At 41.5% G+C, this 16751-nt stretch overlaps 1 protein-coding gene across 2 annotated transcripts; it reads right to left on the bottom strand.

Moving 5' to 3' along the window:
• Nucleotides 1-152: 152 nt before the first annotated feature.
• Nucleotides 153-16302, bottom strand: si:dkeyp-110a12.4 (pancreatic secretory granule membrane major glycoprotein GP2). 2 transcript variants are annotated; one of them, XM_014197047.3, is made up of 9 exons: nucleotides 15819-16302; nucleotides 14751-14896; nucleotides 14453-14557; nucleotides 7787-7947; nucleotides 7236-7371; nucleotides 6229-6323; nucleotides 3823-3991; nucleotides 3421-3535; nucleotides 153-1832 (listed from the first exon to the last, which is right to left on the bottom strand). In XM_014197047.3, the coding sequence occupies exons 1-9, from the start codon at nucleotides 15904-15906 to the stop codon at nucleotides 1654-1656; spliced, it is 1194 nt and encodes a 397-aa protein (XP_014052522.1). In that variant the 5' UTR covers nucleotides 15907-16302; the 3' UTR covers nucleotides 153-1653. The 2 variants fall into 2 exon arrangements, with proteins under 2 accessions (XP_014052522.1, XP_014052537.1); XM_014197062.3 differs by having other exon boundaries at nucleotides 14751-14839; nucleotides 15819-16300.
• Nucleotides 16303-16751: the final 449 nt, after the last annotated feature.

The following is a 16751-nucleotide window of genomic DNA, read 5'->3' as shown; positions in this document are numbered from 1 at the left end:
CAGCGGGCCCGGACCACAGCGAAGTTTGGCTAGAGATGTGCGCCTGAAATAGATGGGGAATACCCCAACAATACTTAGCGAGCTTCATCTCAAATAAGTATGTTGTTTTAGACATTGAAAAGGTCAGAAATAGTTCAATTAAAGACAACAGCTCTTTGAAATACCTTTATTTTTTTCTTTACAAAAAACTGTGAAAACCCATATGTTACAGACTGAGATGTTTTCAGTTTTATACATCTTCAAAATCCCTGATTTCTACACTGATATTTTATATACACCCAAAAGTACACTAAATTCATGGTTTCCTCTTTCCTTATGCAACAGTTTAATTTGTGTGGGTGCACGTGCATGCATGAAGTGAGTGTAGTGGTGCCTGGAGAAGTGGGTATACTCAAAGTTTGCCAGAAATTTACCAAACGGCCCACAAGGTGAAGGAAAGGCACCCTGTGTGAAGAATTCTATGAGAAATGGTGACATACACTCTGAATGGACTAATATGATAAATCCCATATTGGTCTTTCACAATCAGGCCAACCCAATCTGTACTGTGCAAGTAAGCTAATAGAAGGCCTACTATTGAAACAGATAAATGCAGCTGTCAACTTGGACAGAAATACACAGGTTTCAGATTCTTATTATTTTTTTAAAATAGGTTTTTCGAAATAGAAAAACACAATTGGATGTTCTAAGTCCATAACAATGCTTAAACCACATCCAGAGACCCCTTTTTGAGGTCTGGGAAAAACCTAAGACATTTGTATTTTTGAGTGTAGTTATCCTTTAATTCAAGTGAACAGGCACCTAGCACTGTTGCTTTGTTAGCAGTGTTTCTGTAGCACATAAGATGGAGTTGCAAAACAAATGACCACTGGATTAATGCAAATAATCATGATATCATTCTGCCAGATAGGCATAGGCTACTTTGTGGCTAGTTAACATTTAATTGGGAAGGTTTTTGGGAAAGACGTTTCATCTACCAGAAGACGTTTAGGCCTATCATTAGCATCACTATATTTTTACTGTTCCTTAATTGTTCCTTAAATCATAGAAATGTGGAGGCAATTATTTTATAAAGACTTCCTCATATGCATTCTCCTGTTCTATTGGTTTTCTTTCAACTTTCTTTCATTGTCTAGCAGCCAAAGGCATTATCCTAGTCATATTATCAACCCATGATAGTTGTTGCATCTTTAGATCTTGCCTCTTTAAAAATGTCTAACTGATATTTCCATCTCTGTCCATGAAACCCGGTGTGCATTTTAGAACAGAGTTTTCCCGCAAATTCCATTTTGGAACATTAGTGTATTTCCTACAGCCTTGAGCACATTGCTGCGCCTAAAATATGAAGAAATAATAGTTTATCAACATTTTAAGCTAAACATTCTGATCTGTCCCATCAGCCTTATTAATTGATACAGCGTATACCTCCACTGCACTACTTCAATACACATTGTGGGTATTAAGAAGTGAGTATACGCAATGCCCACTGAAAAATGTGTGTATTCGGCGTATACTTGCATACACCCTCCACTACACCACTGCATGCATGCCTGTGCATGCTTGCATTTGTGTGTCTGCTTTTGTAGATTTATGTATGAATGCACCGTTTGACATCTGTTCTCATAGCTTGGACTACTGGTCTGCTCGGCTATCTTAGGAGGCTACCTCTGAGATGTGGTGTATATTGGACAGAGTGAGCTGAGCAGCCTCCTGTGCTGGGTAGGAGTGTCTGGTTCTCAGCCACAGCCTCCCGAACACTCCAGTGATCAGCAGTAGGACCACCAGCAGTCCTCCCAGGACAAACGTCTCCAACGAAAGCACACCTCCAGAGTCTGCAGGGCAAGAGATCGACAAGTCAGAGATGCAGGGATGTGTTCAGTTAGGACACAACGTTAGCAAAACACAGAAGTAGGAAAACATTTTGAAATGGAAAATATAAATAAGCTGGGGTGCGTTCAACATTTTGGAACGTTCAGATAGAAATACAGTTGAAGTCGGAAGTTTACATACACCTTAGCCAAATACATTTAAACTCAGTTTTTCACAATTCCTGACATTTAATCCTAGTAACAATTCCCTGTCTTCGGTCAGTTAGGATAACTCTTTATTTTAAGAATGTGAAATGTCAGAATAATAGTTGAGAGAATGATTTATTTCAGCTTTTATTTCTTTCATCACATTCCCAGTGGGTCAGAAGTTTACATACACTCAATTACTATTTGATAGCATTGCCTTGAAATTGTTTAACTTGGGTCAAACGTTTCGGGTAGCCTTCCACAAGCTTCCCACAATAAGTTGGGTGAATTTTGGCCCATTCCTCTTGACAGAGCTGGTGTAACTGAGTCAGGTTTGTAGGCGTCCTTGCTCACACACGCTTTTCAGTTCTGTCCACAAAGTTTCTATCGGATTGAGGTCAGGGCTTTGTGATGGCCACTCCAATACCTTGACTTTGTTGTCCTTAAACCCTTTTGACACAACTTTGGAAGTATGCTTGGGGTCATTGCCCATTTGGAAGACCCAAACTTCCTGACTGATGTCTTGAGATGTTGCTTCAATATATCCACATAATTTTCCATCCTCAAGATGCCATCTATTTTGTGAAGTGCACCAGTTCCTCCTGCAGCAAAGCACCCCCACAACATGATGCTGCCACCCCCGTGCTTCACGGTTGGGATGGTGTTCTTCAGCTTGCAAGCGTCCCCCTTTTTCCTCCAAACATAACAATGGTCATTATGGCCAAACAGTTCTATTTTTGTTTCATCAGACCAGAGAGCATTTCTCCAAGAAGTACGATCTTTGTCCCCATGTGCAGTTGCAAACCGTAGTCTGGCTTTTTTATGGCGGTTTTGGAGCAGTGGCTTCTTCCTTTTTGAGCGGCCTTTCAGGTTATGTAAATATAGGACTCGTGTTACTGTGGATATAGATACTTTTGTACTTGTTTCTTCCAGCATCTTCACAAGGTCCTTTGCTGTTGTTCTGGGATTGATTTGCACTTTTCGCACCAAAGTACGTTCATCTCTAGGAGACAGAACGCGTCTCCTTCCTGAGCGGTATGACGGCTGCGTGGTCCCATGGTGTTTATACTTGCCAAAACTATAGTTTGTTAACAAGATATTTGTGGAGTGGTTGAAAAACGAGTTTTAATGACTCCAACCTAAGTGTATGTAAACTTCCGACTTCAACTGTACACATGTATTTCCATCCAGGTCTGTCTCTGCCATGTAGAATAAGGAATCATCTTGGCTCTATCATGGCATTTCTATCTACAATGTTCAACAATATTTGGCTCTGTTCTTATTGGACAAGCTCAGGTTAGCACCTCCTTGTTTCACTCTAATACAAAACTTTTATCTCTGCTGAACACAACCCAGTACAGTATGTTGGTGATAATAAATAAAGAGCCTTTATTGTGAGACTTACTCAGGCTGGGTTGGTCACTCTCAGGCAGACGTCGCCTGATTGGTCCATAAGATACTGTATGGGACATGGCAACATCTCTTCTCATCCGCCTGGAGCTATCCTCAACAGAACAGTTCTGTTAAATGAAGGGAGAAATTTTAAGGTACAACAAGCATTTGTATAGCTTAGTTAAAGTATTATCACAGCATTATTATCCTACTTACTTTTCCTTTTAAATTTTCCAAAATGATCACATTTCTTTAATTAATACCAGTTGAAATAATAGGAATGTAAAAAAGAAAAATATTTTTTTTAAAAAAGGCTTTTCATTGTCTTTATTTGTGACAGCAGTAGGCCCTTGCTATATACTAGGGTTTGAACAAGCCAGTGAGCATCATCAGAATGAAGAAAGGGATCACTCACAGGCTGACAGACCCCAGGTGTGTTGTGACAGATCTGAACATTGCAGTGGAGAAACACATCCTTGTAAGAGCTGCCCACGAACTTGAACATTTGTATCCTGAACATAGCCTCTGGCCCCTGTCCATTCTTCAGCACTGTCAATGTCTGTTCGTTTGACAACACGGGGCAGCTGAAGCACACACACACACGAGAGCGAGAAAGAGAGAGAGAGAAAGCCCGAGAGAGAGGAGAGAGAGAGAGGAGAGAGAGCGAGAAAGAGAGGGAGCAGGCAGTGGATCGCATCAGTATCAGAGGCAGCGTGTGCAACCGTTGAATAAGATATCATTCATTTTAGAAGGTGTTGGTTAATCACATCCATTACAATCATTCCTGGTATGCTATACTAACATCCGAAGCAAAACACCGACAAAGAATCTACATTCGCTTGTTGACATTAAACATATGCCACGAAAGAGCAGAGCACTTTGTGACTGTGACATATCCATCTTTCATATTGGGAAAGTATTAAGATTCTGGGAAAGACAAGGCAGATCCTCTTAAGTGTTTTCTTCTCAGATGTAGTAAACAGAAGTCCTTTTGCAAGTCATTGCTGTGCTGTTGCTAACAGTACAACATATGTCCTGGTTGTCAAGGACATGCACAGTTGTTGATCTGGGTCCTGGATCACGTGACGGGTTTGAAGTTGTTGTGTTACCCTCAACTCTTAAGTCTAAGCATTTCAACAGCTCTTATTTCATATTTCAACAACGCCATTCCCAGAGGATTATGTGCTGGTGTCAAGTGTGGTTGAAAGTGTAACACTACAAAAATATACAGTCCATTCGGAAAGTATTCAGACCCCTAGACTTTTTCCAGATTTTGTTACATTACAGCCTTATTCTAAAATTGATTAAATATTTTTTTCCCCTCAAACTACACACAATACCCATTTTTTTTGCACATTTATATGTATCTTTTTTAAATATCACATTTGCATAAGCATTCAGACCTTTTACTCAGTACTTTGTTGAAGCACCTTTGGCAGCGATTACAGCATCGAGTCTTCTTGGGTATGATGCTACAAGCTTGGCACACCTGTATTTGGGGAGTTTCTCCCATTCTTCTCTGCAGATCCTCTCAAGCTCTGCCAGGTTGGATGGGGAGTGTCCCTGCACAGCTATTTTCAGGTCTCTCCAGAGATGTTCGATCGGGTTCAAGTCCAGGCTCTGACTGGGCCACTCAAGGACATTCAGAGACTTGTCCCGAAGCCACTCCTACGTTGTCTTGGCTGTGTGCTTAGGATCATTGTCCTGTTGGAAGGTGAACCTTCACCCCAGTCTGAGGTCCTGAGGGCTCTGGAGCAGGTTTTCATCCAAGAGCTCTCTGTACTTTGCTCCGTTCATCTTTTCCTCAACCCTGACTAGTCTCCCAGTCCCTGACGCTGAAAAACATCCCCACAGCATGATGCTGCCACCACCGTGCTTCAACTTAGGGATGGTGCAGGTTTCCACCAGATGTGATGCTTGGCTTTCAAGCCAAAGAGTACAATCTTGGTTTAATCAGACCAGAGAATGTTGTTTCTCATGGTCTGATGAAACCAAGATTGTACTTCCGTCTGGCCACTCTACCATAAAGGCCTGATTGGTGGAGTGCTGCAGAGATGGTTATCCTTCTGGAAGGTTCTACCATCTCCACAGAGGAACTCTGAAGCTCTGTCAGTGACCATTGGGTTCTTGGTCACCTCCCTGACCAAGGCTCTTCTCCCCGGTTGCTCAGTTTGGCCAGGCTCCAAACTTCTTCCATTTAAGAAGGATGGACGCCACTGTGTTCTTGGGGACCTTCAATACTGCAGAAATGTTTTGGTGCCCTTCCCCAGATCTGTGCCCCGACACAATCCTGTCTCGGAGCTCTACGGATAATTCATTCAATCTCATGGCTTGGTTTTTGCTCTGACATGCACTGTCAACTGTGGGACCTTATATAGACTGGTGTGTGACTTTTCAAATCATGTCCAATCAATTCAATTTACCACAGGTGGATTCCAATCAAGTTTGATCACATCTCAAGGATGATCAATGGAAACAGGTTGCACCTGAGCTCTATTTCGAGTCACATAGCAAAGGGTCTGTATACTTATGTAAATAAGGTATCTGTTTTTTCTAAAAACCCGTTTTTTCTTTGTCATTATGGGGTATTCTGTGTAGATTGATGAGGAAAACATTTAATTTAATACATTTTAGAATAAGGCTGTAACGTAACAAAATGTGGGAAAAGTCAATGGGTCTGAATACTTTCCGAATGCAGTGTACATTTAGATATGCCTCCATAACACATTTTTGAATTCTAATAAATAGAATGAAGAGCAATATGTGGTGACAGGGCTTATAATACACAGTGATATAATGTTAAACTTTTCTTTTAAAATACCTGTCCTTAATGAAGGTGTACTGGATGTTACTGTACGGGTCGTTGGTTGGGGTAGCCCAGCATCTCTCCACACGCAGCAAAAGATGAGCCGGTATCTAAGAGAGAGAGAGAGAGACAAACCCGGGACTGCAGTCAGTGACTAATTGACACCACCCTACACACAGATAGAGTGAGGCCTACACTGCACTCAGTAAATATTTTGACCAAGTCAGCAGGTCAACAGATGTACAGATAAAGAGAGAGTAAACAACAGTGGGAACTAGGGTTTCTTGGAAGCAAAAGATGGAGCAACAGACAATCACATTTGATCAGGGCCAATATACTTGACATGTACCGTATGTCTATTGCCAGGGCCAAAGACTGGTCTTCAGTTCAACACTCACTAAAGGTGCTCATCTTTATCTAGCAAGAGGGAGAAACGTCTCAACCACGGTAAGCTTACAGTTAATTGGGCCTATTCTAACATTCAAAAGCTGCACAGTAAGTTACACCACATTGGTTGGTACTTCAGTTAACTAGCCTAACTAAATATCTGCTGGTCATGATCAGCTCTAATTTCATATTTCAACAACACCATTCCTAGAAGACTATGATGGTGTCAAAGTGTGTTTGCAATGACAATAAGAAAACAAATCAGCCTGGTCTCAGACCAGACATAACATAATAAATGTAAATCCGGGACACTCAAATGAATATGATATGTTACGTTTGGTATGATTACATAAGACAGAAGGTTACCACCTTGCTAACGTTAGCGACGACATATTGTAATTCGTAACATCATACGTTTTGCAAATTCGTAACATTGTACGAATTGTAATTTGTAACATATCATAAGAAATGGATGACAGACATCCACAAATTAATACATACCATGCAAAACGCAACATGTCATACTAATCTGGTATCCTGGATTTACATTTAATATGTCACGTCTACCCCTGAGTCTAGGTTGGAAAGCAATACAATAGATATCAAGCAGAATGAAATCAAATGATGAACTTTACCATGAAAACTTTAACGTAGATGTTGTCGTCCAGTGTCAGTGAGGGCACAGTGGTCCACTTGTCCTCAAAGTCCTTGTCTTTATACAGCAACATGGACACAGAGAAGTTCCCATCTTCTGTGTTCAGAGTGATCATCCTGGAGAGAATAGTAGAGATTGTACAGATGCAGTGCTTGGGTTACAGTTACAGGTCCAATTTGCTTGGGTTACAGTTACAGGTCCAATTTGCTTGAGTTACAGTTACAGGTCCAATTTGCTTGAGTTACAGTTACAAGTACACAATTCTATTAGAAGTGATTGGATTGATGTATTCTACAAACAGCAAGCACTACATAGAACATAAAGCGACCTCTTTTACATCAAATCAAATTTTAATGGTCAAATAAACATGTTTAGCAGATGTAATTGCGGGTGTAGCGAAATGCTTGTAGATCAGCTTCTTTGGCTAATTAAGACTCTGTGATTAATGTTAATGAAAGTTTAAACAATGTATTAATGAACTCGTAACGAAAATCCATAACCCTTTTTAAAGGCCATAACTAGATATCTTACTTGACATCCACCCTGATCATGTTTTCCCCATTAGGTTGCCGGACCATGTAGTTTATTGGGTAGCGGCAGACAAACGTGATGTTTATGTAGTTCCTTGTGATGACATCCGAATCGTTGTTGCGTATGGTGTTAATGAACATAATATGTGTATCATCCGATGCCTAGAAAGAGAAGTATGAATCGTTATTGTGGATGGTGCAACTTTGGAAGAAAGTCAATGAGTCACTTTGGAAGTAAAGTGCATTCGGAAAGTTTTCAGACCCCTTGACTTTTTCCACGTTACGTTACAGCCTTATTCTAAAATGGATCAAATGTTTTTCCTCATCAAACTACACACAATATCCCATAATGACAAAGTGAAAACAGGTTTTTATAATTTTTTGCACATATTAAAAATTAAAAACAGCTCAGCTGCATCCTGTTTCCATTGATCATCCTTGAGATGCTTCTACAACTTGATTGGAGTCCACCTGTGGTAAATTCAATTGATTGGACATGATTTGGAAAGGCATACACCTGTCTATATAAGGTTCCACAGTTGACAGCATCACGTCTGGAGGAAACCTGGCACCATTCCTACGGGAAAGCATGGTGGTGGCAGCATCATGCTGTGGTGATGTTTTTCAGCGTCAGGGACTGGGAGACTAATCAGAATCGAGGGAAAGATTAATGGAGCAAAGTACAGAGAGCTCCTTGATGAAAACCTGCTCCAGAGCGCTCAGAATCTCAGATTGGGGTGAAGATTCACCTTCCAACAGGACAACGACCCTAAGCACACAGCCAAGACAAAGCAGGAGTGGCTTCGGGACAAGTCTCTGAATGTCCTTGAGTGGCCCAGCTAGAGTCCGGGCTTGAACCTGATCGAACATCTCTGGAGAGACCTGAAAATAGCTGTGCAGCGACACTCCCCATCCAACCTGACAGAGCTTGAGAGTATCTGTAGAGAAGAATGGGAAAAACTCCCCAAATACAGGTGTGCCAAGCTTGTAGCATCATACCCAAGAAGACTCAAGGCTGTAATCACTGCCAAAGGTGCTTCAACAAAGTACTGAGTAAAGGGTCTGAATATTTATGTAAAGTGCCTTGTAACAGTATTCATCCCCTTGGCATTTTTCCTATTTTGTTGAATTACAACCTGTTTTTTGGGATTTTTGGATTTCATGTAATGGACATACACAAAATAGTCCAAATTGGTAAAGTGAAATTTAAAAAAATAACTTGTTTAAAAAAAAAATGTAAAAAGGAAAAAAAAGGAAAAGTGGTGTGTAAATATGTATTCACCCCCATTACTATGAAGACCCTAAATAAGATCTGGTGCAACCAATTACCTTCAGAAGTCACATAATTCGTTGAATAAAGTCCACCTGTGTGCAATCTAAGTGTCACATGATCGCAGTATACAGTTGAAGTCGGAAGTTTACATACATCTTAGCCAAATACATTTAAACTCAGTTTTTCACAATTCCTGACATTTAATCCTAGTACAAATTCCCTGTCTTACTTCAGTTAGGCTCACCACTTTATTTTAAGAATGTGAAATGTCAGAATAATAGTTGAGAGAATGATTTATTTCAGCTTTTATTTCTTTCATCACATTCCCAGAGGGTCAGAAGTTTACATACACTCAATTAGTATTTGGTAGCATTGCCTTTAAATTGTTTAACTTGGGTCAAACGTTTTGGGTAGCCTTCCACAAGCTTCCCACAATAAGTTGGGTGAATTTTGGCCCATTCCTCCTGACAGAGCTGGTGTAACTGAGTCAGGTTTGTAGGCCTCCTTGCTCGCACACGCTTTTTCAGTTCTGTCCACAAAGTTTCTATAGAATTGAGGTCAGGGCTTTGTGATGGTGACTCCAATACCTTGACTTTGTTATCCTTAAGCCATTTTGCCACAACTTTGGAAGTATGCTTGGGGCCATTGTCCATTTGGAAGACCCATGTGAGACCAAGCTTTAACTTCCTGACTGATGTCTTTTCGACGTCGCTTCAATATATCCACATAATTTTCCATCCTCATGAAGCCATCTATTTTGTGAAGTGCACCAGTCCCTCCTGTGGCAAAGCACCCCCACAACATGATGCTGCCACCCCCGTGCTTCATGGTTGGGATGGTGTTCTTCAGCTTGCAAGCTTCCCCCTTTTTCCTCCAAACATAACGATGGTCATTATGGCCAAACAGTTCTATTTTTGTTTCATCAGACCAGAGGACATTTCTCAAAAAAGTACGATCTTTGTCCCCATGTGCAGTTGCAAACCATAGTCTGGCTTTTTTATGGCGGTTTTGGAGCAGTGGCTTCTTCCTTGTTGAGAGGCCTTTCAGGTTATGTTGATATAGGACTCATTTTACTCTGGATATAGATACATTTGTACCCGTTTCCTCCAGCATCTTCACAAGGTCCTTTGCTGTTGTTCTGGGATTGATTTGCACTTTTCGCACCAATGTACATTCATCTCTAAGAGACAGAATGTGTCTCCTTCCTGAGCGGTATGATGGCTGCGTGGTCCCATGGTGTTTATACTTGCGTACTATTGTTCGTACAGATGAACGTGGTACCTTCAGGCATTCAGAAATTGCTCCCAAGGATGAACCAGACTTGTGGAGGTCTACAATTATTCTTCTGAGGTCTTGGCTAATTTATTTAGATTTTCCCATGATGTCAAGCAAAGAGGCACTGAGTTTGAAGATAGGCTTTAAAATACATCTACAGGTACACCTCCAATTGACTCAAATGATGTCAATTAGCCTATCAGAAGCTTCTAACGTCATGACATCATTTTAGGGAATTTTCCAAGCTGTTTAAAGGCACAGTCAACTTAGTGTATGTAAACTTCTGACCCACTGGAATTGTGATACAGTGAATTACAAGTGAAATAATCTGTCTGTAAACAATTGTTGGAAAAATGACTTGTGTCATGCACAAAGTAGATGTCCTAACCGACTTGACAAAACTATAGTTTGATAACAAGAAATTTGTGGAGTGGTTGAAAAATGAGTTTTAATGACTCCAACCTAAGTGTATGTAAACTTCCGACTTCAACTGTATATACACCTGTTCTGAAAGGCCCCAAATTCTGCAACACCACTAAGCAAGGGGCACTACCAAGCAAGCGGCACCATGAAGCCCAAGGAGCTCTCCAAACAGGTCAGGGGCAAAGTTGTGGAGAAGTACAGATCAGGGTTGGGTTATTAAAAAAGATCCGAAACTTTGAACATCCCACGGAGCACAATTAAATCAGCTATTAAAAAATGGAAAGAATATGGCACCACAACAAACCTGCCAAGAGAGGGCCACCCACCAAAACTCACGCACCAGGCAAGGAGGGCATTAATCAGAGAGGCAACAAAGAGACCAAAAATAACCCTGAAGGAGCTGCAAAGCTCCACAGCGGAGATTGAAGTATCTGTCCATCGGACCACTTTAAGCCGTACACACCACAGAACTGGGCTTTATGGAAGAGTGGCCAGAAAAAAAGCCATTGCTTAAAGAAAAAAATAAGCAAAAACGTTTGGTGTTCGCCAAAAGGCATGTGGGAGACTCCCCAAACATATGGAAGAAGGTACTCTGGTCAGATGAGACTAGAATTGAGCTTTTTGGCCATCATGGAAAACGCTATGTCTGGCGCAAACCCAACGCCTCTCATCACCCCGAGAACACCATCCCCACAGTGAAGCATGGTGGTGGCAGCATCATGCTGTAGGTATGTTTTTCATCGGCAGGGACTGGGAAACTGGTCAGAATTGAAGGAATGATGGATGGCGCTAAATACAGGGACATTCTTGAGGGAAACCTGTTTCAGTCTTCCAGAGATTTGAGACCGGGACAGAGGTTCACCTTCCAGCAGGACAATGACCCTAAGCATACTGCTAAAGCAACACTCGAGTGGTTTAAGGGGAAACATTTAAATGTCTTGGAATGGCCTAGTCAAAGCCCAGACCTCAATCCAATTGAGAGTCTGTGGTATGACTTAAAGATTGCTGTACACCAGCAGAACCCATCCAACTTGAAGGAGCTGGAGCAGTTTTGCCTTGAAGAATGGGCAAAAATCCCAGTGGCTAGATGTGCAAAGCTTATAGAGACATACCCCAAGAGACTTACAGCTGTAATTGCTGCAAAAGGTGGCTCTACAAAGTATTGACTTTTGGGTGGTGAATAATTATGCACGCTCAAGTTCAGTTTTTTCTTGTCTTATTTCCTGTTTGTTTCACAATAAAAAAATATTTTGAATCTTCAAAGTGGTAGGCATGTTGTGTAAATCAAATGATACAAACACCCCAAAAATCTATTTTAATTCCAGGTTGTAAGGAAACAAAATAGGAAAAATGCCAAGGGGGGTGAATACTTTCGCAAGCCACTGTAAATGTGATATTTCAGTTTTTTTATTTGTAATAAATTTGCACATTTCTAAAAATCTGTTTTTCCTTTGTCTTTATGGGGTTATTGTGTGTAGAATGATGAGATGTTTTACATTTTTTATACATTTTAGAATAAGGCTGTAACGTAACAACGTGGAAAAAGTAAAGGAGTCTGAATAATTTCCAAATGCACTGTAACTGCAGATTGATAACCATGAAAGGGTGAGCTAGCACACGCTACACGTCACAAACCCTGCTACATTCACCAAAAGTTACCCCTCTTCAGCAAACTCTTTCCTTAATTTCCGGTGACATACTGTTAACATAAATATCAAATTGAGTAGCTGGCCAGCCCATGCAAGATTTGGTTCTGGGTTCCAAGATTACTCTTTCCCCAACCAGAGCGCCTACGTACAGTAGGCAGCAGCACTGCAATTTTCTGTCACTATAGAATGTGTGAGTAATACAATTCAAATGTTTAGTAGCAGACTACTGACGTAGGCAGAAACCATAAACATGGTTGGATGAAAAGGTTGTGACCGGGTTGTGTCCGGATCCCTGTTGAGAGCAACTGGAGGAATGGTCCCATGGCCATTGAGAAGGATGAATTGCCCCTTGCCCCTACTGTCCAGTACTGTTTTATTACCCCAGGGTAAATACACAGGGCCTACTGTCTGAGCCACAGAGGCTGCGTCTTAAATAGCAGCCTATTCCCTATATAGTGCACTAACGTCTTCATTATTCTGTAGGAATAATGCTCTGTTCACTGACTTTGGGTTCTTATGAATGGTTAATTAACAAACTCATACAATTTGACAGCGAGACCACAATGATTATGGCAATGGGTGACAAAATCTTCAAGTCCAATTTATTTTGGAGAGTCATTACACGCCCACTTGCTATTCTCTCCGGTCCCGTCTGTGGGGTTCAAGAGGTTTAAGAGGGTCTACTTCTACCTCTCAAGGTGAAAGGAGGAGTGTTTTCTAACTATGGCATTCCCTTCTTTTCCCAACAGTGTCTAATCCCAGAAGCAAAGCGGACTTACTACTTTCACTAGGGCTGGTATGGTGAAGCAAAAGCCTTGTAAAACTTCAGAGGGTAGAGAAAGAGAAAGGGGGAGAGACCCCCCCCCACACACACACACACAAAGCTGTGTTAACCTTTTGCTTGCTTTACAAGAAATGCTTCTGTGCATTCTAAGCAAGTGTTTCAATGACACTCATGGTCTTGAGTACAGATTTATACCACGCCAAAGTTAAAATTGTCCTCGGAGCTGTGCTCCTGCCACCACTGTATGAGACGCGGCTGGGAGGTAGTATAAAAGAGACAACTACAAAGTGGGCCAATGAATTATAGCCCGGCTATTCAGCAGGTCTGAAAACACGCTCATTTCCATGTCAATCCTGAAAATTTAGAGCTCCCACCCACTCCTCGCTGCTTTGAATAAAGTCCAGTGGCTCTTAGAAGGGCAAAGGAACAACACTCCCATTTTCTTTTAAATATAGGCTACTTATCCCTCCCCTCTCTCTTTCTCTCTGTCTCGGTCTCTCCCTCACGCTTTTTACAGATTATGGGATCATTTCATTGCAGGAAACTGATAGCGGAGGTCCGTGTACGTAACTTATAAAGGAAAAGAGGTGTTATTCATGCTAGTTATTTTGAGCATTGCGTGTATCCAAACTCCCATTTAGCTCACCCAATTAAAGGGATACTTCGGGATTTTAGCGCAATGACTGGAAGTCTATAGGTATATACTAGCATGCTAGCAGATACCCATAGACTTCCAGTCATTGCATAAACGCTAGTTAGCATTGGCATGTGAAGCAACCTCTAACTCCTACAAACTGGACACAGAGACATAAAAATGGTCTCCGCTAGTTCATCGGACTCTGGGGAAGTAGATAAAAGGCCTCATTGCCAAAATCCTGATGTATCCCTTTAAGTCCTTTTTCTGGCACAAACCAGTGCAGAGAAGTTCTACAATAATACACCAGACGTCAGGCCAGAGCTCAATACAACAGAGGTGCATCGTAAAATTTGAAAATTTACTGTGATGGGGATTTTATGTGGCTGGTAAAAAAGATCCAAACTGTAGTTTGTCTCCATGTTACTGGTGCTTATATGTTTTTCTTCTTTGTCAGGGTTGCTCTGAACGACAAAGGTTACTACTTTGTTTACTTTACGGATTTAAATCCTTCATAGTTGGCGTAGACAAGTAAATCTTAATCTCCCAAAGCAATCATCAGAGAATGGCAATGAAATTCCCCTAATATGACAGGGCATTTCTAGGGGGGGGAAAGCTCAAAGTCTTACCATGATTGTCCCACAGTCAGAGAGATTAGTCTTGATGCTGAAGACATAGTCATCTTCAATCTCGACACCACGGCACTCTGGGTCATTTAGGTGCAAATCCCAGACCTAAGAAAGAGAGGAAGGGACTTCACTAGAGAGCTATGGTAGACCCACCGGTTGATCTGGTTCTTGTTGTTGAAATGACTAGAGAACACAACAGCACACAGGCAGTGATTTATTATATCAAACTTCACGGGGAGTTAATGGTAGGTAAGCTGTAATATAAAGAAATATTAATTCTGGTTGACACTGAACTTACATAAATGGGTGGCAATTTATTGAGGAAGAAGGCACTGGGAATGACCACCTCCATCTGGTCATTGGTGCAGAGGACAGTTTCATTGAGCTCTAGAAGAGAGGAAGGGGTCAGCGGGACAACGCTTAAAAAATCCTGTCCCCCTGACCCTGACATGATATCAGATCATATGAAATATGTTACCAATTTTAAATGTAATGCATTATTCCATTTTTGCAAGTATACAGTTCAAGAGTTATATACAAAACAATATTTATCCCAGTTACTATGAAGGGCAGTTGTGACATCAATATGATCACAGAAAAATTACAACTATAGATTCCATTCTCCTATACGTTCCATCCCAGACTCCTAAAAGTGTCCCCAGTCAAAACATGATTCTGGGCTCCTCCTCTAATATATGTGGTCTCTAGATTTCAACAGGTGCTTATTGTTTAACAAGACCAATCAACATTAAGACCACATCAAGAAACGGATACCCCCCCCCAAAAAAAACACATTATATCAAGTTATGGACTTATAAATTAATGATATATACCCATTGATTCTTGAAGAATATAACTTATAAATGCCTAATGAGCTGAGTTCGATTGTCATACCACATCAGAACCCAACATATAACGCCAAATGTTTGTAAACGATGTAAATGTAAATAAACACTGTGTCGCCTCAAAACGTGTTTAAAACTATCATTTTGATAGCATGAATGATCAGTTCTTGCATCCATATCTCCGTCTATGAATTTGAGAGTGGGTACATTTCTCCAGGCCCATCCCTCAGCTTTTAACCAAAACAGAGGCAGGGTGTCTCTTTGTTATTGTTTCAATTAAGGATTCTAGATGTAAACTTGAGATTTGCCTACGAATAGGGTTGCAAAACTCCTAAAACGTTTCCCAAAATTCCCTGGTTTTTCAAAAATCCTGGTTGAAGAAATTCCAGCTTGGAGGTTACTATCAGCTTATTCCCTGCTGATTCCTTGAAATCCTGCAACTGGGGTTTCTGAGAAGAAGAACCCCGTGGATTTGGGGGATTTTTGCAACCCTGCTCATGAAGTAGTTGAACTGAACTCACCCTCCTCCTCAGGCTCCAGATACACAGCAGAGGTGACTGTCCTCACAGCGAGCAGGAGCCAGGCTAACACCAAACTGGCAGATGTCATCTTCAAAGGGACTCTCGCTCTCTCTGGCTTCTCTACGGTCAGATACTCCAAACCTCAGACTCCTGTCTTCTTGGCCCTTTCCCACAGATCTGTGAATCTTCTAACCTATTCACCAAAGTGTAGCTGTCAGGTTCAGACGTAGTGCCCACTCTCAGTGCAGTCCTCCAAACACAGCTCTAATGAACTAGGACCGAGAACCAGCCTCCCTCCCTCCCTTTCTCCAGACCTTAAAACACTAGCCTGAATGATGTCCCCACCAACAATGGGATTCCACACATGAATTGGGGGAGCCGAGGGGAGTCCAAGGTAACACACATAGATTTGCATCCCAAATGGCACCCTATTCCCTATATCGTGCACTACTATGGGCTCTGGTCAAAAGTAGTGCACTATGTAGGGAAACGGGAGCCTTGGGGACGTCACCATACAACTGGGACGTAGCCGGCGATGCCCTCTTTGTAAACATTGCACTACGCAACTACATCGTCTTACTACGCACATCAACAAGCAAACTCATTAACATGTCAACAGAGACAATATGACAGGGGTGGTAGTGCTTTTTTATCTGCCGTCTTTTGTCCATGCGTTTTTTTAAAGGCCATGGGGAAATCTTTACTGCTGCGTGGACCCCATTCAATAGCTTTGTCCCAAATGGCACCCTATTCCCTATAGTGCACTACTTTTGACCAGGGCCCATAGGGAATAGGGTGCCATTTGGGGTGCACCCCGTGAGAGGAAAAGAAGGTCTGCTGATGAGTCAAGGGCAGTTCACTGACACTGACAATGGTCTAATTCTGTGTGTGTGTGTGTGTGTGTGTGTGTGTGTGTGTGTGTGTGTGTGTGTG

The sequence above is a fragment of the Salmo salar genome, chromosome 01, assembly GCF_965601325.2.
Source record: "Salmo salar chromosome 01, fSalSal1, whole genome shotgun sequence".
Taxonomy (NCBI): Eukaryota; Metazoa; Chordata; class Actinopteri; order Salmoniformes; family Salmonidae; genus Salmo; species Salmo salar.
The sequence above is the reverse complement of the archived record's forward strand: the minus strand, read 5'-3'. Positions and strand labels throughout refer to the sequence as shown.

Bases quoted from the DNA above. Each gene is read 5' to 3' on its own strand.
- si:dkeyp-110a12.4 (XM_014197047.3), bottom strand. From the start codon at position 15,906: ATGACATCTGCCAGTTTGGTGTTAGCCTGGCTCCTGCTCGCTGTGAGG. The intron at 3,992-6,228 runs GTATTTTAAAAG...TGTGTGCTTCAG, and splicing joins TACACCTTCATTAAGGACAG to CTGCCCCGTGTTGTCAAACG. The intron at 1,833-3,420 runs GTAAGTCTCACA...CTTGCCCTGCAG, and splicing joins GAGTGACCAACCCAGCCTGA to ACTCTGGAGGTGTGCTTTCG.